Source organism: Artibeus jamaicensis, unplaced genomic scaffold (genome assembly GCF_021234435.1).
Source record: "Artibeus jamaicensis isolate MK-2021 breed Jamaican fruit bat unplaced genomic scaffold, CSHL_Jam_final scaffold_847, whole genome shotgun sequence".
In the NCBI taxonomy this organism is placed as follows: domain Eukaryota; kingdom Metazoa; phylum Chordata; class Mammalia; order Chiroptera; family Phyllostomidae; genus Artibeus; species Artibeus jamaicensis.
Genome location: NW_026522057.1, coordinates 18,774,983 through 18,798,518, shown reverse-complemented (window position 1 = coordinate 18,798,518; position 23,536 = coordinate 18,774,983). Strand labels below are relative to the sequence as shown.

Below are 23,536 nucleotides of genomic sequence, written 5' to 3'. Positions count from 1 at the left end.
TGCTTCGAGCTTACCATGTGGACACAGAATGTCTTCATTAAAATTTAATTCTTCCTCTTCTTCTTTTCTTTCTTCCTTTGATTCATCTAATCAAAAGAAGTACAGAGAGTAACTGCTCTGGCTGTTGTATTTAAAGTTCAAAGTGGCAGAGATAACACTGCACAATTCTGAACAAAGAAAACTTTTAAACACTCTAAAATTAGACCCAAGTGATTCCTACACAATTCCGCTAAGAAGTGTGATATTTCTTTCCCTTAAAAGGAAAGAAGAATTATCTGAAAGGCAGTTTTACTTTTTAAAGATTTAGGTTATGCAAGAAAATGTGCCTTTCTTCAGATTGAAAAATAATTTACATATCATTCCATTAATTCTACTCAAGGCATTCAGAACCCTGTGTCATACACCAAGTTAATCACCCACATGTCATGTCGTTCTCACCGACCCGTTATTTTAGGGCTTGAACAGAAAGCTTTAGAGGCTAATACAGTAAAAACTTAACCTTTCAAGTCAAACACACATAGTGAGAACTCTGCTTTTCCTATTAACATTTCTCTTCCCTTATCTGCTTTTCTCACTTGCCCATGCTGTATCAACATTCATTTGTAGTTGTGCATACCAGGAACATGGTCAAATAAAAGATGTCTTAAGTATTAGGAGATTAGAATAGTCATCCATGGGTTTTCCAGGTTAAAAGTACACAACAGATTTTTAATACACTTAGTGTACATATAAAGAATATCTACTAAACATGAAAAAGATCAAGCAGAGCCCTGGCTGGTGTGGCTCAGTAACCAGCCTGCAAACCAAAGGGTCACTGGTTCGATTCCCAGTCAGGGCACATGCCTGGGTTGTGGGCCAGGTCTCCAATAGAGGGCACATGAGGGCAAAGACACATTGATGTTTCTTTCCCTCTCTTTCTCCCTCCCTTCTCCTCTCTCTGAAAATAAAATTTAAAAATCTTTACAAAAATAAAAATATCAAGCAAAGAAATGACACAACCAGTTAACTGTAACCTCCCCTCTCTCTGTCGCAGACACACAAATACAAATAATGTCTTAAATATATGATGATGGTCAAGGTCAATGGTTGACTCTGAAACTACAAGCCTCAACACTGCCAAGTCATTTTTCATTCATACCAGACTGAAAAAAACTGACGTGACTGACATACTCGTTATACTGACAAAGCACACGGAAACAAGCCCCCACTACTATTTCGGAAGGAAATCTACCAATTATATGTCGGACTATGGTAGTCATATATGGGTATAATGCTTCGATCCAGCAATTTCCAGGAATTTATTTGAACTCATTAAATTTTTTTTAAATCAAAGCTTTAAAACAAATAGTGACTTTCTTGTTTTTATTTTCTCAAAAAGGAAGTAATATGAGGGATCCACGCCAAGTGAAATTAAATGATATTAACGTGCTTGAATACAGAAAATACAAAGTACTTCAGTAAAATGGTTAAGGATACTAAAATGATAAAAAAATATATATGTAAGTACTAACATTTGGAGATAAGAAAGTTAAGTGAAACAATTGCTTATGGATCACTAATTATACCTCTGAATTAGCAAGATGATCAAACCATTAATTTCCATTTTAAATCCAAAAATAGTTCCTATGCCTTAATTTCCCTTGATATCTTATAATACACTGCTTATAAAATTTAGTTTAATGGTTTACTTACACTAACATAATTTCCTATTTGAAAGCACAGCTTCACAAAGCTCAGAAAACTTTGTAAGCAAAAAGCTATTCAAAAGCTGCCTTCTCTCCTGAAGTAGAAGCTCCTTTACTTAACAAAGGCGGCCTGTGCGTGTGGCAGATAATGTCCGATCAAAACATCCCGTGCTTACAATATCATTCAGTCTGAAGCAGAATTAAAATCAATTTTTCGTGTGATTAACCAGAGACCCTGAGCCCAGAGCAGGCCAAGTTATAAAGAATTCCTCACAGGAACCGCTATGTCTTTTCTGACCCTTGCTCAACTTTATTAGCTTAGTTTTTTTTAATTTGTTCTGAGACATTTTTGAGAGCCTCAGGTTTAATAAAAATTGTCTTTAAAATTACATGGATGGAAATTAAACCAACTGTACTAAAAACAAATGCTGACAATTCTGTGGTATAGTTTCTAACCACCTACACACAAGTCTCAGACAGTACCTTTATTCAAGGTGTTGCCGTTCATTTTCCCATTGCTTTGGTCTGCGTCACCATCTTGCTCGTCTAGCTGTTCAAGAGCCAGCTGGCGCCAGCTACGCAAGGATGATTTTCCCACCCAAAAGCCATCACTGCTGAGGAGCAGAGAGAAAGTGAAGTCACGCAAGTCACATTTCCCCACCTCCTGCCTTCTTTCCCTGTAAAGGCCCCAACTAAGATGAATTCAAACACTCCAAACCTGCTGTTACCTACACCATTTCTCTAACCCACCTCCTCATCTTGGCCATTTTCACTACTGAACTGCAAGTTATTTCATATTTTGTTTCCATCCTACATCTTACCCCGTTTCCCTTAACCCTCATTTACATTCATGCCAATCACACCAATCGACTGGCAGCTTTCTCTTGATTACTATTCACAGTGACATCCAGCTGTGCCCCTAAGTACACTCAGAGGAACTCACATCCACACATCCTCGTCTACACATCCACGCACGCCGAGGGGACTCTGCAGGCCGTTTATGGAATGACCAAAAATGGTGAGCTAGATCCATCTTTGTTCAAGAAATACACAACTTAAACCCAGGCATCATAAACGCTGCCTGATGCCGCTGAATCCTGAATCCAAGGAACCCCATGGAGTGGAGCTCAGTATACTCTGAAGAACCCTGGCTGCCTCTCTTCTTCATTAACTGGATTTACTGGGCTGGATGTTTCTGACAAGGATGCTCTGCTGAGATCTGTTTGTTAACACACTTCAGCCTCCCTAACGCGACGCCCCCAGGCCGGGCAGGATGATTTTCCACCGTGAGCTTTCTGTAACCCGTGCCAGAACACAGGCGGACGCCCTGCCGTGGTCCGATCGGGCCTCGGCTCCACATCCCCGTCCCTGTCTTTCTAGCAGGTGGAACACAGTGGCCAGGGCAGCGTGACCCAGCTTTCTGTACCTCGGCCACCCTGGCAATCAGGGCAAAACTTAATCTGCCTCTGCCATCCACATCGTCACCCTTCTCTTCAAAAAACCCAGTTCCCTATTATCTAAAGATAATCAGCTGCTTGGTTATCACTTCTACAAATTATTTTTTAGTTTATCATAAACAATACACACTGTGGTACATACCCCTTTACTGTTGCTTTTAGCAGATTATTAACAGTTTTATAATCTTCATTTAGTTGGTTCTTCAGGCGCAACACACGACAACGTTCCACTACACACTCCTTACACAAGGCTTTCACTGGAGGCGAGAGAGAATGGAACGAAGTATAATTTATTCACATGCAGACTTCCTGTTGGGAAAATGTTTTCGGCAATTCACAAAACACAAAAGAATTCTAAACCCAAGTCACAAGTTTTGACAACAAAGCAACTTGGTATTTATCCTCAATTATTTTGTAAAGTAAATATTAAGACAGCAACATTCTTGTAAAAGATGAGATGTTATGTTAAAGCTATCTATACCAAGAAATTCAGTATTTTACAACATTTACATGCAAATGTCACAAGACTGTCATCAAATAATTGAGGGGGGAAGACAATGTATCTGACAACTATAAATATGATACTGTTGAAGATCTTCAGGTGAATACTTAAAGCACAGAAGACAAAACAGAGGAAAAAAATCAAGGGCCCACTTTAAAACACACAGTTCCAGGAATCATATGAAATTTGATCATTTGAAAGATCATCTCATTGCAGTCTACTTTTTAAAAAGATTTCATTTATTTATTTTTTTAGACAGAAGGGAACGGAGGGAGAAGAAGAGGGAAGAAACATCAATGTGTGGTTGCCTCACACATGCTCCCTACTGGGGACCTGGCCTGCAACCCAGGCATGTTCCCTGACTGGGAACTGAACTGCTGACCCTTTGGTTCATAGGCTGGTGCTCAGTACACAGCTACAACAGCCAGGGCTCACTGTGGTTTTATTAATCGTGAATCAGAAACAGAAATTTAGAAAGCAAAATTCCAGATGTACACAAGAGAAGACCTGAATCATGTAGTCAAATGCCAGTTTTTATGCAGTAAGTGGTACACACTCAGAAAACAGCATTTCATTTAGGAAAAAAGAGGGCGGTGGTAATACAATTTCATTTACTGGACTCATACAGGTGGGACAGGAGGCTGTGCCGCCAGTTAAAGAGAGAAACATTATGAAGGAGGGGTAAACAGAACCAAATAGATTATGGATACTGTGTGGTGACTAAGGGCTCTACATTCAGGGTGGAATCCTGCAGATGCCATTCACAGGCCAAGTAACAATCTACAGGCCTCACACTGTTAGAAGTCATTACAGCAGGGAGGCACGTGAACTGTAATCAACCAGACCAGGTGCCAGGACTGTGAAGCATAACATATAGAACAACAAAATGCTATCAGATGATTTACTCAAGTGTCCTATTTTGTGAGCATTGAGAAGAAAAAAAGAAAAACAACTCAATGAGCATATCAGTTTGTTTCTAGTCTCATAAATATACAATGTATACTGCTGCTTAACTTCAACTTTATTTAGCAACTCCTTTTGCAGTGTAAGGAACACTTGGTCTAGCATAATTTGTGTCAAATGATCATAAAGACCACATGGTATGGACTTACAGTATTACTCTTATATATATTTTTTAAGAACTTAAAAAAATTTTTATTTATTTTTAGTGAGAGAGGGAAGGAGGGAGAAAGAGAGGGAAAGAAACATCAGTGTGTGGTTGCCTCTCATGCACCCCCTACAGGGGACCTGTCCTGCAACCCAGGCATGTACCCTGACTGGGAATAGAACCAGTGACCCTTTGGTTTGCAGCCCATGCTCAATCCACTGAGCTATACCAACCAGGGTTTTTTTGTTTTGTTTTGTTTTTTTTAAGTAGACATCTGAAATTACCAGTTAGTCTTGGTCCTCCTCCATATCTACTGTAGAAAATGTCAGCTGCATATTCAGATATTCTCTTCATAATCGATATTTTATCAGGATGCAGCTTGTCGTGGGAACACAGGCAGGCATGATTATCGATAGGCTTGGTCGGTGTCGACTCATCCAACCACTTCTGCAGCCACTCAAGAGAAACAAATTCATAGGGCTCTGAAGAAGAAGGCAAGGGAAAGAGCCTATGTACTTTTACAGCTTTTTGACTGAGTGATACATTCATTTTCCTCAAAAGACAATGCAAACCCTGTCCAAATGAGCAGAATCAGAGAGAACCACTGTTCAGGGAAGATGCCTGATCAGTACGACACAGCTCCATCTAACTACCCCTCTGCTGGGCTCAGGCTGCCGTGTAAGGAAGGTGCTGTGCCCGGCGGGGCCGAGTCTGCACGGCGCCCTACGAGGTCGGCTGGTATTATTAACCACATTCTACAAACGAGGTATCCACAGAGAGAAGTGTCTTGCTTGGCAACACAGCGGGGCTTCGACTGGGACACTGGGGCTGGCTTGCAAATCACATGACTTCATCTCCTATGTTTATTCCATAAATGGTTTTCATAAACCCTTTTCATCAGTATATGTTACATCCGAAAAATTAAAAGACACCTGACTGAATCCTAAGTGAGAAATTAACCTCATCAGCTATCACTGAGCTTTATTGCATCAACCAATGAACTTTTCTTCATCCAAGATGATACAGGCATGTCGATGACAAGGTATCTGACTTCCCCTCCCCAATCCGCATCATGATCTATTCATTATATTACTATGTGTTTCAAGAAAATAAGTGATTTAAAACAAATTCCAGGAGGAAACACTCTTGAACTAAATTACCAATTTTGAAGTTGCAAAAATTAAGACAAAACCAAACAGCTCAACATGAGTTTTAATGTGGGAAAGCAGAGTCCCTGAGTTCCCTAAAAGCCAAAATTAAAGATAAAGGGCCAGCTTTGATTACTTACAAAGATCTCCAGTGAGTCCCAGCATAAAACATAGAAGAAAACATACAGAGGTTGAATTTATATACTTGTATTATGTTCTACTCCTGATGAGATCTGAGGGATAGACAATTCAACTCAAAGCCCATTTTGACCAATTTTATACTTCTGAGAGTTACAAGTCTAGAAAACTGACTCCCACCTTAAGTTTACTGTAAAACATGTCAATGTTTACAACAAAATTCAGAATCACTGGGTCCCTTATTTGTGCTAAGACTCTATGTCGTCAACTGAGAACCTTCTGACCCAGCAGCTTGGACACAGCTGCAGAGGGTGAGCTCAAGACTGCAGGTTGAGAGCAAGGTCTAATCCAAGTTCTGCCACCAGGAAACTGAACTTGAGCAAGTCACTTAAACTCTCTATGCTTCAAGTCTTTTATTTGTAAAATGAAGGTAATAATACCTGCCTTCTACCTACCTCACAGGGATGTTGTTGAGTGTAAAAGATAAGATATGTGAAGCATTTTGAGCTTTTTGGAAGAAAAGAGATATAGAAAAGTTAATTAAACACTCACACAATATATAAAAGAGGAGACCTTAAGATTCAGTACAGTAACATGGCTGTGGCAATTCACAATATATAATGATATGGTCAATTAAATTTAAAATACTTCTCAATTTCACTTGCCACTTAATCAAGTTTACTCTGGCAGGGAGAGAGTACACTGGGTACCGTAAGAATGCAGACAGATGATCCCTCTCCAAGAAAGCAAAATTAAAGTCTTAACACATCTAACCTTTTCCAAATATAGTCACACTGATTAAAATGTTCAATAATCTGAAGGCTATCGAAGGAGAAAAAGCAGGATTGTGTACAGAGCAACATTTAAGACTAATTCCCCACGTGTCCTTGCTCCCCCCACAGCTGAAGAAGGGTGAGCCGAGGGGCACGATACCTGCTATTTCTAACGGGAAAAATAGGCCGTAAGAATCTTTATAATTACAAGAAGTCAGGAAACTAAAAGAGGAAAATGCATTCTTTGCCAGGAGGGGTCTGTTGGATTCGGAGCCCAGGGTGACTACAACCCCGGCCCATACAGTAACAGGACTCAAAGGCAGTTAGTTCAGGACAACACTTTCCAATCCCCTACCAGAGTCCCACAGAAACTTCTGAGCAAAGCTTACTGTTTTGGATTCTAAGTAGTTTAATATAAGTTCATTGTAGTATATGACGACTAGGGAAATCATATGTGGTTTTACTGTAAGAAGAGGAAGGCAGAAAGCAGAGACTGGGCCTGTTACTCTGATACAACTCCACACGCGGCCAGTTTCGGTGTGCTTACGCCCACGGAGGGAAGGGCGGCTGTGGTCACAGAGGTCTTTCTTTCCACTTTCGATCTCCCTCGCTATAAAGAGAGGTATCAGTCTCTGCCCAGAGCTTCCCTGAGAATCAAGGCCTAGCTTATGCCTCAACAGTCACGGCAGACGCTGCCCGTGGAAGGCCTTTTTTACACTACGGACCTTTGCACTGGAGAGGCCCCTGGCAGGTCCTTGAAGAGGCTCTCCACCCTGGTGGTCCAGCAAATGACCTGAGCATCGCCTTCCAAAAGCATGGACAGACCGACTTACCACATGGGGTGAGCACTCTCTTTAATGATCGATTTGGAGATAACAAACTGTATAAAATCCCAGCATTTGACAAACCGACAAAGCAATTATTTAAATATTTAACAAAGGGAAATGTACATTTTGGTTCAAAGTTATTTACAATTTTTAAATGCCTGGATTTTGAACACAAGGAATTTTCCTTTGGAAAGTTATGGAGTCTAGAAAGATTGAGTCATCAAAAATGTTGAAAATACTTTATCTACAGATAATTTAAAATTATTCAGAGGTAATTTATTTCAATTTAAATAAAAAGGGCCAAAGGGGTTCATGTTCCCAGTGAGGCTTATATTTTAGGATAACTAACTCTTCTTTAAATATGTTCACAACAGTTTAGAAAATGCAAACCAGGAGACTCTGAGTGGCGACAGAAAATCAGGGTCAGTAGCTTTCAGACTGCGCATTTCAGGATAACATGGACTTTGGGCTATGCCAGTTTACTGCTAAAACTCAAGAAAGATACTATAAAGCTTATAACTGGTAAAAGTGTTTTTAAGGGAACTGTATTCTAAAAACAGAAGCACAGTTCTCACAGACCAAATGAAACAGCGGAGAGAGGCAGCACTCATGTGCACCTGACACGGGGCACCTTCGGACCATGCCGTTTCAAAGAGCGGTTCCAAACCGCATTCTACTCGAGTCTCAGTGAGTCTTTTTATCTTGTCCAGTGAATCATGGAGACTACGTTTCAAAAAACAAATTTCCAGGTCCCAACTTCTATGAATGAATTTAGAACTTTGAATCACATGTTCATTTCCAAATCATATGCAGTAAAATTACGTTCACTCTTATTTTTGTAGGACAATCCCAACCCTTGGGACAGAGTGACAGTAACAGATTACAAAGAAAGGTCAAAATCAAATTAAGATGTCATTTAGAAAGAATTTTTAAGAGGTATTCCTCCAGATTTAGCCATTTATATTCTTTTGTTTAAGGTTATAGCAGTAATAGAAAATTAAGATTATCAAAAAGACAAAAACCACAAGTACAATTACGCTTGAATATTTATTTTCTAAAGTGAGGATTAAGTTGCCTCTCTTTTTTAAATAGAAATTGGCCATGGGGGCATTCATGTCTATGAAGTGACGAAGACAGCATATTATTACAAATGGCGTATCAGCCTTAAAAAGTTGTTTCCTTTTTGAGGCACTAAGTAAACTTGTATTAATATATACATTAAAGGGATAAGATGGATTATGTGGGACAATTCTTAAGAAATTAGAGGTCAGCAGAATGCTTTCCCAGTCTTAGCATCATGTTTGGTATGAAATTTCAAAGTAATCTAATAGTACCATAGAAAGTAGTGCTCATATAAAAGAAAGTCTGTTAAAGCTGTGAGGGTACAGATTATACAGGAAAACAGAATAGGTCAGCTGCATCCATAGTAACCTGATCAGATTTTTCTTTAAGAACAAGTTAATATCTCACAAAATAGAAATATCTATTGTAAGAGTCATATATGCAGAGCACTAACCTAAACCTTGTAATTCATTAAGAGCTTCCCATTTTTAAAAGTACATGATAATGAAAGTTAAATGGAAGGCTACACATCAAGTTGTTGCTAGTTTACATCGCAGTTTTATAGTGTATAAGTGGGCATTAGTGGGTTAGAAGACAGGGAAGGGAAAGTTAGTTCATACACGTTCGTGAACATAAAAGAAACAAGGAACTCAATGGCAACAGTGCTGTCCCAGAATATCTTACAGACCAGCTCCAGCAGGTAACCTTTGGTACAGCTCCTTAACCTCTTCATGCTTTGCTTTGCCTTTATCCACGCTTTGCTTACGCATCTCGGCCATTTCAATACACCACTCCTCAAACTTGGAATTATCCCGATCTACCAGCTCTTGAAGAAAGGCTATTCAAAAAAGAAAAGAAGAAAAAAAAACAACTTTATCCAGTTTTCAAACATAGAACCATGCTGGTCTCTAAATTATATCAAACACGAGCTAAGATTTTGGTGGAAGCTTCCTACTAAGGTCTCCTTTTCTGTTAGAGACCCTCAAACTGAAGGCAACAGTAAAGCTGAAGACAGACACTGGGATGCGATCCCCCCACCTGGATGTCCACAGCCTCAGCCAACCCGAGCCATCAAATGGTTCAGAGACAACTTCCAGACAGATGGCGCTACAGGGCACAGAACAGCACCAGGTAAAATGACAACTAAAGAATGCCTCAGGCCAGTGGCAATGCTTCCTTCTTTTTTAAAATCTAGGAAATTTACAAATAACGGGCTTAAACACACAAATACTTTACAAATTAAACAAAATAAAACCAAATTACTCTAAATATATGCCTTGATTACCTAAAGGATTTTTTAAAACTGCCTTGCTTTTCTTGGTGGGGAGTAAAGGGTTCAGTGGAATAGTTCTGTTAAAGGTGCCTTTAATTTTTTTAAAAAAAGTCTTTCTTTATTCCCTACTTTAGAGGGCCAGGGGACGGGTAGAACTGGAAGAGGGCATAGGGAGGGTAAAATGGTAATGGAAAAAATACAATAAAAATAATGTAAAAAAATAAACAAAATGGTCTTTGGTCTTTAATTTAAAAACTTACTAAAGCCCTGGCTGGTGTAGCTTAGCGGACTGAGGGTGGGCTGTGAACCAAAGGGCAGCCAGTTTGATTCCCAGTCAGGACACATGCCTGGGTTGCAGGCCAGGTTCCCCAGGAGGGGGCGCTCAAGAGGCAACCACACAGGTGTTTCTCTTCCTCTTTCTCCTTCCCTCCCCCTCTCTCTAAAAACAAAGAAATGAAGTCTTTTAAAAAAATTTCAAAAAAAAAAACCAAAAACAAAAACACCTCACTAAAGCAAAATCTGTGATTATATCTACCTTCACCAATATCTGTTCTTGTCACTGAGCTTTGAGCATGGCAGTTCAGAAAATCTGCCTTACGCAATCCTGGAAAATTGCTTACCTGGTACCTGAACATTTGTACTGGGTTTTTCTTGAGTTTGTAGCCTATAAACCAACATGTACGCATTTCGAGAACAGTGAGTTCCTTTGCCACACTTGGGTTTACGTGTCTGGGACTTAGAAGGTTCTGCTGAGATAAGGAAATAGAAGATGGCTAAATTAGAAGGTACAGTTTGTTCATGCTTTTATGGGGGGTGGGGAGGAACACAGGAATAGAAAACAATCCCTAAAATATACGTTCAAGATACTTTAACATGGATCTGAAACATTAAAAGACAACACAAATTTAGCAAGCTCTACAGATGGTGAGTCTTCAAACAGTTTACCACCTTCCCCTCCTTGCCTGCCATATTCCATTGTTAAAAAATGATATGAAAGTACTGTTTCCTGAAGACAAAGCCTGGGGGGGAGGGCCGTACTATTCTGAGTTTTATTTTAATGTTGGCCTTAAATTGTAAAAATAAATCCAGATTTAGTTTAATTGTCTAAAGAAATAAAATGGCACATTAAAAAAAATGAAACACTAGCGAGCAGAAAGAATTAAGTAGTAAGTAAAAACATCAGTGTTCTGTGTGGGAAGTGTACCCCATGAACATGATCTTCGAATTGGCCTTGCACCTCTATCGCAGAGTCACATTCCAAGGGGTACGAACATGGCCATGAACAGTTCTGAGGAAAGCAATGACCAGAGCTTCAATTCACTGTGTACTTTTCTCAAAACTGATCTGCCCCAAATCGGAGGTGTCATCAATGGTTTCCACCTTCTCTCTCTTGGTCATCTGCCTCTCGCTTTATAAAGGATGTACGTAACCTCTAACCCAGTGACACACACACAAAAAAGTCTCACCCATGTCATTAAAAGATGTATTTACAGTAAGCTTTTTCTTTGTGTTAATTTTTTAAAATTTATAACATACTTAAATTGGTTTAGTCATGTCATAATATTTGTAAGTTTTAAAAAGTGCAATCCAGAAGACTTTTTACCTATTGAGCTTCACGGTTGGTTAGAGAAAACATTCAGTGTAAGAGAAGTACTAGTACAAGAGAAAAGGGAAGCACTGAAGACGTCCTGCTACCAAAACGCCACCAGTTTGCTTATCTTTGACAAGGATGAAATGAGTATCAAATCTCCACGTTACTTCATTTCACTTGGGTTCTCATAAAAGCCTGACGTTGCAGTTTTACTGTTTATACTACGTCAGAAAATACTTTATTCAGAGCTACTTAAATGTGACTAAAAATGTTGGATTTTAAAATGTGGAAAGGAATACAAATCTATTCCATGTTCTCAGAGAGAATATGTAACCAAAAAAACTTTGAGGACCACTGTCACAGGGAATTAAAAACCTCAGGAACATGTACAGCAAAGAGGAGGTTGGTAATTTCTAAGTAAAAAGTATTAAGATTTAAAATGTTCATCACTCTGTGTAAGACAGAAGATAAAACAATTCATTAAAATTCACAATAGAATCCAGTAATGAATGACAATGAAATCTAATGAACAAGTATTCTCTATTTTTGGTAAAAACAACAAATGAAAGCTACACTGTACCCTGCATATAATAAGGTTATTAAAACACTGGAATGGGATCCTGACAGGTGTGGAATCCCTTCGTCTTGAACTATTTTAAAATTTATGATTACCTATATGTACAAGGTAGGACAGCCTGAACAATGCTTTTAATCCTACCATTCTCTGACTAAAAATAAAACATCAAATACACTTCAATAAAGAACAGTTAAATAAAACAAAAATCAAATGACTTACAATTTAACGCTACATGTCAATTTCATTCCTAGTAAGACCATCACAGTAAGAAAAAATGTAAGCTAATGTTAAGAACTTGAGTATAAAGTTGGAGCAAGACTACTGGCACCTAAGTGCGATTTAGAAATAAAGAACACTGTACTGCCAGAGCAGAGTCACCAGAGTCTCTGCAGAAAGATGACCCATAAGCCACGCCCAACTGCCAGGCTCCCCCGACACCTTGGAAAGAACAGGGATCTTGACCCACTGACAGAGAACAGTGGCAGGAGACACGCGCTGACTCCCAATTCCTTGTGTTTAGATCCCACAGTCCACCCAAAAGTGACAAACATGGACAAGAGAGTGACGGAAACTTCAGCCCAGGTGGCTCCTACTGGAAGTACCATTCACTCCTTCAGGGAGTAAATGTGTATCTCGGCCTAAGAAAACCAAGGTGGTGAGAGCTCCATACTGGATATTATTGCAGGGACTTCTTTTTAAGGCAGATCTCATCGCTACAAAATGGCAGTTTCCTCCCCAGAGATGGGGTAAGACACTTAACAGGGAGGAACAGACGCAGTTCTTGGATCAAAGTTCCCTTGCTGCAGTCATTTCCCAAAAATAAATGTCCTGACCCAGCAAAAGGGACAACACATCCTACCATGTTAAATCTACTGTTCATCATTTTCACCTTAATACTCACCATTCTCTTCCACAATAAACCAGGTGATTGAAAATTAAGTATTTGCCTTCAGACATGATATACTGGGAAATACCTCTGAAGCAGTATCATTTCTTTTTAAAATTTCAAGCATTGTTAATAAAAAGAGGTTCAGAGATTTTGCGTGTTTAAGAAGTGCAAATATCCTTGGTAGTCCATAACAATCTTGGGCCATAATAATTTATCACAAATACTTCCAGTAAAAAAAAAAAGATTTATATTTTAAAAGGGCACTCACAACTTAAAGGTTTTACCTAGATCTTCCTCAATCCCTAGTTGCAATTTCTTCCCCTCCATCTTTTCTATGTCTTCATCATTAAACTTGTACCATTCGCCAGACTGTGGGTCTTTCACGTGGGCAATGTAGTGGCCAGAATAGGCACTCACTCCTCTGTGAATGAGGACTGCGCTGAGCTCATACACGTAGGACCCACCTAGAGAGGGAGAAAGGGAGAAAGTGAAAAAAAGTTTGGATAGCAACATTTCTTCTTGTATCCTGAGCCTGACTTAAAATGAATATAGTTCTTCATGCATGACAGCATTCAAAATGTATCACTAAAGATTAAAAAAAATAAGCTTATGAAATAATGTAGAAGGCTGCTCAAGCACTCACTATTATCAGCTCTCCACTCCCTCAGTAAAATATACAGATGGGAAGCAATGGCATTCTGGGTACTCAGGTTACAAAGCTACTCTGTATCACAGTTTGCCTTTCTGCAAGAACTGGCTGAGTCATATACTTAGGAAAATTCTGTTCATATTCTCCAACTTGCTACAAAAGTTAATTATGCACACTGAGAAATGAGTGCAAAAGTAAAAATCTATTGTTTACACAAAGAGAAATGTTTTAGGAAAAAACTGAAGGTAACTCATTAAGAAAACCTACCTTTAAAATGTGTAGGCAAGACGATTGAAAATGACAGGATGGAAAACATTAAAAATCTAGAATAAACCCCGGCTGATGTGGCTCAGTGGATTGAGTGCCAACCTGCGAACCAAAGGGTCACTGGTTCGATTCCCTATCCAGGCACATGTCTGGGTTGTGGACTAGGTCCCCAGTAGGGGGAGCATGAGAGGCAACCACACACTGATGTTTCTCTCCCTTTTTCTTTCTCTTTCCTGTCCCCTTTCTCTAAAAATTAATAAATAAAATCTTTAAAAACAAAAATCTAGAATAATCCTACACTCAGATTTCTTCACAAGCATTTTAAATTCCTACCCTAGTTTTTAATTTTCTTTTTTCTTTTTTTTTTTTTTGATAAATTTTTTTTTTTTTTTTTTTTTTTTTTTTTTTTTTTTCCCCCTACTTATTGATTTTAAAGAGAGAAGAAGAGGGGAGGGGAGAAACACTGATTTATTGTTTCACTTATTTATGCATTCATTGGTCAATTCTTGTATGTGCCCTGACTGGGAACGGAACCAGCAACCTTGGAATATCAGGAAGACTCTCTAACTGAATGAGCTACTTAGCAATGGCTAAGTTCCTGTCCTACTCTAACCAAACAAAGCCTACGAATCACAGCCTGTATATTATGTCAGTGGTTTATATAAAAGAAGGCTTTATCCATAAAGAAAAATACCAGCAAATGAATGAACATTTACATTTTAAGATAAAACAAAGTATTTTAAAGTTTGAAAAAAAATCTTCTGAAGATCCTAAACTTGTCAATTATAAGGAGAAAAAAATATACATGTCAGAAAAGATCACTTCTACATGTTTTATTATTATTAAAAATTAGAAAATAATTCATTAGCAATCCCACACCAGTCATAATGATTGTTAATACAGAAACCTGCAGGTTTTCTTCTAACAAATATATCATTAACATCTTTCACATTATTAAATACTCTTCTAAAAATTATTTATAGCGGCTACGTTCAAGTACCGCATTATATTGGACAACTCCCATCCTGTTGAACATTTAAATTGGTAGCATTTTAGGGACATTATAAACCATAATTACTATCTTTGTAGTAAAAATCTTTTCTCGTATCTTTGACTATTTCACCACTGTAATTTCCTTCGAACTGTAAGGAGTGAGTCACGAGGTGCAACCAGTCACTATTCAGCAGATAGCAAACACGATGGACCCTCTTTCAGGCAGGGAGGACACACGGGAGTTGACTGACGCTCAGGAGGGGACACAGTAATAATGCGGACTAACAGTGGGACCAAAACCCACCTGACCGACCCCAACTGAAAGTAATTTACCATATTGGGTAACATAAAAATATTTTTAAATACTCTTAAAAGTGCATTAACTCATCTACAACAGGAGTTCTTAACTGTATTTCCTAAATTGTTAACGATGACAATAAACCCCAGATGTACTGAGAGTAACTATGATTTTATGACCAGTGGATGCTACAAGTACAAGTTTCCTATCACGTTACCACTGTACCTGATAAAAGGTACTATACACATCATCTTAAGAATTACGGTCATGTTGATCGGCCACTTGAGCCTGTTCTTTAAAGTGAACCTCTATTACTGAATCATAGATTTGTTTTAGTATTTCAGTAACCATATTTAAATATAATTGGTTTATTTTAAAATTCTATGAATTTTATTCATTCACCACACTCTCACAGTAGTCTACAGGGATGTTAAAATCCCCAAGAAATACAGCAGGAGTTCAGTTGGTCGAGTGCTAACTGTTCAAAGAATGGGGACCCATCAGTCTGCACATCTTTATATACCTGGGAGCTCACTACTTAAAGAAACAAGTCAATTCTCCTTTAAAAACAGACAATCTTTCAGACACGTCCCTTCAGCATTGTGTGGATATGTATGTGCAGACACATACAAGTAAGAATAAAAGAAAATATAAATACTGCTTATCTGGGTGATAGAATTACAGGTGCCTTTTCTCCTCTTTATGCTTTCTGAATCTCCCAAATTATCTAGAATGCACCCTATGCAATTATAACAAAATAATTTTTAGTATTCTACCTATATAAGACAGCAGTACGTCCGTATAGCAGACATTACCATAGCCTGTGAAAGGCAGGCCTGTAACTACCAACTACTGGACTAATTTTCTACCAGTTTAAGCTAATAATTCTAAAGCCAACTTTTATTTCTCTGTTTTAAAATTAAGAGTTTATCTTTAATTACTATTTTGTTTACTATTATCTTCAGTAAACAAAAACACTAAAATTAATATTTCTGCTGGGTTTTCTGGACCTATCAAAGTCTACTTGATAAATATCCTCCATTTTCTTTACAGTATAAATAGGACAAATATGTAACAAATGTAATCACAAAAAGAACTATTCAAAAATCATACAAGAAGAGTCAAGAAACATGCTGATTTTATAGCTCCTAAATTTCCAGCCCCCCCAAAACCACTTCACTAAGCAGACATTTCTAATTTTGAACAGTCACCAGAACAAAGAAAGCAAGAAGAAAACTACTACATAAAGTGAGTTACAGTTAGGTTTACTTGTTCAGCCAAATTCAACAGTAATGAAGTCCAGCAGCAGCATCTACAGATAGCAATTTCCTTCTTCCGGGGAGGTGCGGATTTTGAAGCATAGTATTGATACAGCATCAGATGTTTTAAACCTGACGCATTTAACACATCACTCCCCAACCGCCCTGGTCATTTTTTTTTAAGGTTTTGTTTTACGGCTTGTTTCTGCTGTGAGCTGACTCCGGAACCTTTGTTTATGGAAAGAGACAGAGCTTATTACATAATTTCTACATCAAAACTTTCATAAGCAGCACAATTAATTTTAAAAGAGAAGTAAAACAGTCCTCTGAGTAAGGACAAGATGTTTGTTCTCTCTGGTAAGAATCGGCCTGTTCAGTGAGGTAGAGACTACAGAAAGAAAAAGCGGTAAGTTATTTATTACTGAAACTATCTCACAGCATCCTAGAACTTACCCAAGGTAACAGATAAGAAGAATTAGAAGAATTACAACATACATATTGGAATCAAGCCACCTAATGTTTTTGATGAAATATTAAAAGAAAAAAAGACATGAATGGAGGCAGCTTGGAGACTCTATAGGGAACTGCAAATATGGTATTGGTGGCAAGTGTGGGTTCGGGAACAGTGAGAGATCTTTTCCTCATATTTTATTCTTTTATACCCTCAACTATGCAGATATTAATTAGCCATCTAATCTTTGTTACGTACTTACTCACAGAAATGGAAGTAAGAGCCTGCCCCCCCTAGAAAGCCTTTGTTCCCAGAGATCAGGCAGAAAACGCAGCAGCACGATCTGCATCCGTCAGAAGCAGACTGCAGGTTACACTCCCCACGCACGGTAACCACCACCGCTTGGTCAACACGTTACCTTTGTGCTCCACATACGGCTCCATGTCCAAAATCTCTGAGAAGCCAATGTAGGTGTTCAGCTTTTTCTTATGTCCAGTTTGCCTAACCAAGAGGAAAGCCAATGATATTTATATTTAAAACAATGTATAAGCTCTGCTAGCTATCTTAATAAATTCAACAACAGCCAGATAGATTTCATTTAGCAATCTTGCTTTAAAAAAAAAATGGTACGATTTTAAGTAAACACGATACGGTCTTAGAACTGGGCAATATAAATCAAATGCTTAAAAGGTATAAATCGGAACTGTTAATTCCGAAAACAACACTTACTTCCAGAGGTTTTAATTTAATCATAAGAGAAAACCAGAGGTGCTCCTGCCTTTTTTATAGGAGAAATGCATACATGTGGGCCTCGTCTGATTTTAATTACATGCATCCCCCTGGGGGTGGGGCCCCATAATGAGTAGAAAATTTACCTGATACAACAGAGAGTCTCAAGGTAGTTCAGCGCCTACCTAAATGTCAGCTTTTCTTTTGCATTTTAAAATAATTTCTTAGAATATAAAATAAGGACTATCTACTGTTCTAGTTCTCAACTTTATATAGCCAGCTTCTTTAAGAACGTTGTGATAAAATCATGCAATACTGGCATTTCAAAATTACAAGCCCCATCCATAACTTTCATCCCCAAATCTGGCCTTTCGAAGTATAAGCATTTTATTACCTCATCTGTCTGGGGCAGAATCTGTACCCACGAGTCCACAATGAGCAGTGCACACCACCCCCCGCACGTACTCACCTGTCGAAGACGAAGCGCATCAGCTGCAGGTTCAGAGTGCAGGGAAGGCTCAGGAGTCGGATCTTCCTGGTTGCATTCTGTTTACTTTGACAGTTTTCACAGAAGTATCGATTGTCTCCTTCTAATCTTTCTTCCTGATAAGGAGTAAGACAACGTAGTTTTAAAATTGGGAGATGGAAAGATTTTTAAAAAGTGATCAAATCTCTGATGTAAAGCATAATTTTACTTTATTTAATAGTTCCCACTCAGGCTGTTTAAAAATCAAGCTACTATAAATAATAAAGGACATGTAAGATAAAAGGAACCACTCAGCAGCGACATTATTAATTCGTATACAGTGATTTGAAACTGATGTGCCTCTTCCCAAAAGGTATAATTTTTTAAATACTTGTTTGGGGTCCTCAGTCCTGATAATCCCACTTTTCAGAATTGTAATGAAGTGAGTTTTAAAAAGAAATGTCACATGTATTCCGATGCAGCATAATTAATTTAAAAACGGTGAAACCAGGTACAAACTACACCTGGGCATCAGCATACAAAATTACATACATATAAACTTATACACATTCACACAAGATTAAAATTCCTGAACCACACTCACGATAGGAAGCTGAAAGAAGAGTGACGGATATTTCAACGTGGTAGCTAACGGTGGTTTCTTTCTTCAATTTCTCCTTTTTGTGTCTCTAACAGCTTTTTCATCTCGATTATGCAAGTCATGCAACGCTGGCACCACCACTTTATTTACTTGGAGCCAGGGTACCACACTCACCTGTTTTCCTCTTAACTCACTGGCAAGTCCTCCTTCTCAGCATCCTTTGCCTCATTTCCTCCCTGAGTTCTTAAGGTCTGAATGTCCCAGGGCTCAGTCTTTAGTCCTTGTCTCTCTTAAGCCTTGGTGATATTATCCAGCCCACACTTCTCCCTCAACTATGTCCGTCTCAGATGCAACATGCCCCAGGGCAAACTTCTAAATCCTCTCCCCAACCTGCTTCTCCCACAGTCCTTCACATCTCAGTCCTGGTGACTCCATTTTTCCAGCTGCCCAGGCCAACCCCAGTAATCCCTGACGCCTCTCTTTCCCTCTGTATGCAATCCACAGATTTTATCAGCTCTACTTGGAAAATATATCTAAAGTCCAAACGCAACTTATCACCTCCTTCAGGTAATCCTTGGTCCAAGCCACCATCAACTCCTGCTTGCCCCTGGCCCACCAGCCTGTTCTCAAGACAGCACCGGGAGTGGTCTGCCAACGCCAAGCCTGTGCTCTATGCTCACAGCTCTCCAATGGCTTCTTTCCTCACTCAGAGTAAAAGTCACACTCCTGATGGGGTGGAGGTCTACCAGGCCCCGTGGGAAACAGTCCTCAGCCAGCTCTGCAACTTCATCTTGGCATTCTTCCCTTGTTTGGCCACTTTGATCACACTGAACTCCATCTACCTAAAATACTCTGCTTCCGATTCTTGCACAGCTCACTCTATCACCTTCTATCATTGTATTTCTAATTGCACCCAACCTCGCTCTCACCCCTCCCACCTCCACCCTTCTTTCCTGCTTTAGTTTTCTCCATAGCACTTGTTGTAGTTGACATTCTACATATTTACTTACTTTTATTTTACTGAACCTCCCTGGGCCCAACCTCATTACACTATAAGCTGCTTAAAGGCAAAAATGGCCCGTCTGCTTCGGTCACTATGGTGATCCTCCACAGCTGAAACAGAGCCTGAACACAGTAGCCACTCAATCAATATTTGGCTGAATGAAATCAATAAACGAGGACTTCCAAGGGCTAATGGTTGTGCTAAAGAGGTAGGAAAAGTACAGAAATACTTTAAGAAAGCTTTATAATAAATAAGCTCACCTACTAGGTTGTGTGTCTATTCCCCCTTGGTAACAAAGGTTTCCTTTTAGCAGCTTTTGCACTTAGAACAAAAAGAAACCACCTCCATCATTACTTAGACACACAGAAAGCAGAAATACGGAGTGGCAGGGCTGAAGAATAACTACACTGATGTAAAAGTTTATCTACATTCAACACATTCTCGTTTCATTAAACAAAAAGGTAAACGAGCCTTATGGTAACAGCTTAGATTCCTTAAATACTCTACTGTCCCCAATCACATAGTAAGTTATTACACATACACAGCTCTACACATAAAATACAGTTAACCTGAAGTACCCAGAAATTATTTTAAGATGCAGCCTGCTTCAATACTTCACAATTTACAAAGTTTCTTCTAGATCATTACATAAACAGAGACGCTTCACATATAGAAAATGTTGAAACAATGAATTTATCCATTAAATTTAAAAAAGCTATTCCAAATAGTATTTAACTACTAATGAGTAAAACAACATATACACCAAAATTGAATACCTTCAAAAATTCCGAGATACAATCTGTTAATTGTTTGTGGCCTTGGATATTTAACTCCAGTTCATAGAACTTTGATAAAAGCTTAGACTCTCTGCCACACTGATTGCAACTATAACAAAATAGAGTGATAAAATTAAGATCAGAGTGGGAAAAACAATAAAGTTCTATTGTCTTACATCCTAAAAACATGGATAGAAGCATTTATTACCGCAGTTCTCTTTCACAGAAAGTGTTCACACACACACTATATATATCTATATATAGAAAATAAAATACAGAAAGTGACTGGTGAGGCCGTGTATTTTATAATTAGGTAAACATTTTAGAGTTATTTTACATTTACTCTTTAGCTGGCTCCAATCTTCCTCTCTCAGCTAACACCACAGCCATAAAATAAATGGCAAGAGCTCAATCAGACACAGTTCCCAACACCTGGATGGCTTCTGCTGTGATTATCAAGTCAGTTGTTTACATGTTCCCATGGCAATGTATTGCTACAGCTATTTCAGGTCCCATGATAACCCACTAAAGCTCTAACTTGGAACTGAATTGAAAATTAGATAACATCTGAGCGACTGTCTTAGAATACAGTGTATCTTTGAAAGGCTGGAAGACACTTACACAGTTACGTAAGCATACTCCCCACAGAACTGCTGTTGGACAATGTTCCGCACATCTGGATTCTTTTGTTTAGACAAAGTATCTTCCAAAAGAGACATAAAGAGCTTTGAAAATTCTTGGGCATCCTACAACACAAGTGTGGGTTAATAACAGAAAAATCATATCTTGCTTTTCAACTTCTGCTACAGACAGTAGTAAGTTAAATATTTCCAAAACTATCTGTACTTTGAACTTGGCTCTAAAGTTGAATCAGTTTGTGCCCACATAAGAATTTTTAGAAATAGGATCAAGGAAAATGTATTAATAAACTGAATAGTAAGTAGACACTGTAATTCAAAATAAAAAAAATTTTTTGAAAGCATTTCACTTTATTTCCTCCTGTGAACATTCTAAGGAATGCTTGGATACTTTTTTATATTTAAAAAAAAAAAAAAGGTTCTTACCTGCTGTTGCCCCGTGTCCAAGCCCAAGGCTTTAACAAATCCTGATGGATCGATGTATCGTCTGTTACTGTTTTGCAACAAGGCAAACAAGTACTGGAGATGCTCACAAATTGTTTGAGGCTCATAATCTATTTTAAAAAAATGTTTATTTTTTAAAAAACTGCTACTTTTAAAAATGTATTTCATCTTCACATGAGAACATAATTAAATACCCTACATCCAAACTGTATAGTGTTTTATAATAGTTTTAAAACTTCAAAAGAAACGAATTAATAATCACATCTTTTGGAAGTAATGAGGCAGCCATAGCTGTCTACAGACGTACCGTAAAAGCAAGAGGGCATATAGACATTACAACCATCACAATTGTGACTAGTTTAGAAAATGTCAAAACACGCTGAAACATTCACCCTGAAAATAAAAACCTTATTTACCATTCATATAAGATGACCAAATACTTTAATGAAATCTCATTTATGATGACTTGGCACAAACAGTGCAAGGGACAGGAATCTCAAGCAGAGAGATTCAAACTTGAATGAAGATTTTGCTGTTAATAATCCTAGAATTTTTGAGTTACAAATTTTAATGAGTTGAGGGAAGGTATGCAACTCGGATGCATAAATCTCAGGGGCCTTAAAAGACTTGAGTATTATCTTCTGTGCCAGTTATCAATTTATTACCATTCAGCTCTAAATCCAGCCTTCTTGGCCTGCTCTGTGATAATGGAGATGAGCTCTGCAAGTATTTCTCCTTGCCAGGTAGGGCAAGGTTGTTTCACCAGTAGGGGCACTAGAGAGGACAGTGCAGCTGTTCCTCTCACGAGGTTCCTGGAGCCAACAAGCGGCCAGGAGCCTCCTTCTGCACCTCTGTTAGCTTCACAGTGGAATGCATCTGGTGAGGCACCTCCCCTTGAATGACCACCCTGTAAATGACCTTCTGGGCATCCTTTCAGTGGACTCTACAAAGGGGTTCCCAGGCCCAGCACCTCCCTGAAGAGTTTACAGCAGACCCCCCTACCCCACCGCCCACCCACAGAGGCATCTGAGCACCTTTTCGGGCACCTAGTGAGCCAGGGCAGTGCTCTCTCCCAAGGGGTCTGGATCTCAGCCCCAGGGGTAGTGGCTGCCACTCCCGTATTGTTTCACAAGCCCTGTTTAAGTCTTACCAACCAATTCCCCCATCACTTGAATTTCCTGTTACTAATCCCCTACACTTTCTCTGTTCAAATTATTACACAGTTTCTGTCTCCTGATTGGGCCCTGATGGTTTATCTCTTTACTATTGGTTGACCAAAAAGTTCATTTGTTTTTTTCCATACGATGGCTCTAGTAGTGCTTAGTTGTCTTTAACTTCATTTAAAACAATTTTGTTGGATTGTATTGTGACAGCTGTCATATCAGCCTGCATTAAAAAAAAATCAAAGCTGGTGAATTTTTGTGCAGCCATTTTAATACTGAAGATGGAAGAAAATACATAACGTTATTGGCATATTATGCTTTATTATTTCTTTGCCAAGTTTTCTGCTGGAGATCTCTCTCTGGATGATGCTCCATGGTCAGGGAGATCAAACAGAGACATGAACTGAGAGCAATCAATGTTATACCACATGGAATACAGCCAACATACTCAAAGTATCCAAATCAGTAAAGTTATTGGTCAAAATTATTTCTTTTAGCCCTGGTTGGGTGGACTGAGTGTCGACCTGCAAGCTGAAAGGTTGCCTTTGATTCCCTGTCCGGCACATCCCTGGGATGCAGGCCAGGTCCCTAGCTGAGGACATGCAAGAGGCAACTGACTGATGTTTCTCTCCAGCATGGATGTATCTCTTCCCCCCTTTCTAACCCTCTCTCTCTGAAAATAAATAAATAAATTCTTTTTTTTAAGTGTCTTTTATATTTCATGGAAAAAAGTAAACAGGCTTTTTGGCCAACCCAATACCAAAACTGT

General features: G+C 38.7%; 1 protein-coding gene across 4 annotated transcripts in view; it reads right to left on the bottom strand.

Annotated features, from left to right (window-relative positions):
- USP48 (ubiquitin specific peptidase 48) overlaps positions 1-23,536 on the bottom strand; it is a 67,969-nt gene that overhangs the window by 27,466 nt on the left and 16,967 nt on the right. The window contains exons 4-15 of one of the 4 annotated variants that reach the window (XM_037135786.2): positions 21,587-21,714; positions 21,144-21,268; positions 20,523-20,631; positions 18,146-18,279; positions 17,366-17,448; positions 13,315-13,494; positions 10,594-10,719; positions 9,389-9,538; positions 5,037-5,234; positions 3,285-3,399; positions 2,169-2,299; positions 15-86 (exon numbers count right to left, since the gene is read on the bottom strand). In XM_037135786.2, the coding sequence (XP_036991681.1) occupies positions 15-86; positions 2,169-2,299; positions 3,285-3,399; positions 5,037-5,234; positions 9,389-9,538; positions 10,594-10,719; positions 13,315-13,494; positions 17,366-17,448; positions 18,146-18,279; positions 20,523-20,631; positions 21,144-21,268; positions 21,587-21,714 (1,551 nt within the window). Of the gene's footprint in view, positions 1-14; positions 87-2,168; positions 2,300-3,284; positions 3,400-5,036; positions 5,235-9,388; positions 9,539-10,593; positions 10,723-13,314; positions 13,495-17,365; positions 17,449-18,145; positions 18,280-20,522; positions 20,632-21,143; positions 21,269-21,586; positions 21,715-23,536 lie in introns of all 4 variants that reach the window. The other 3 variants (XM_037135787.2, XM_037135784.2, XM_037135785.2) reach the window with 3 other exon arrangements.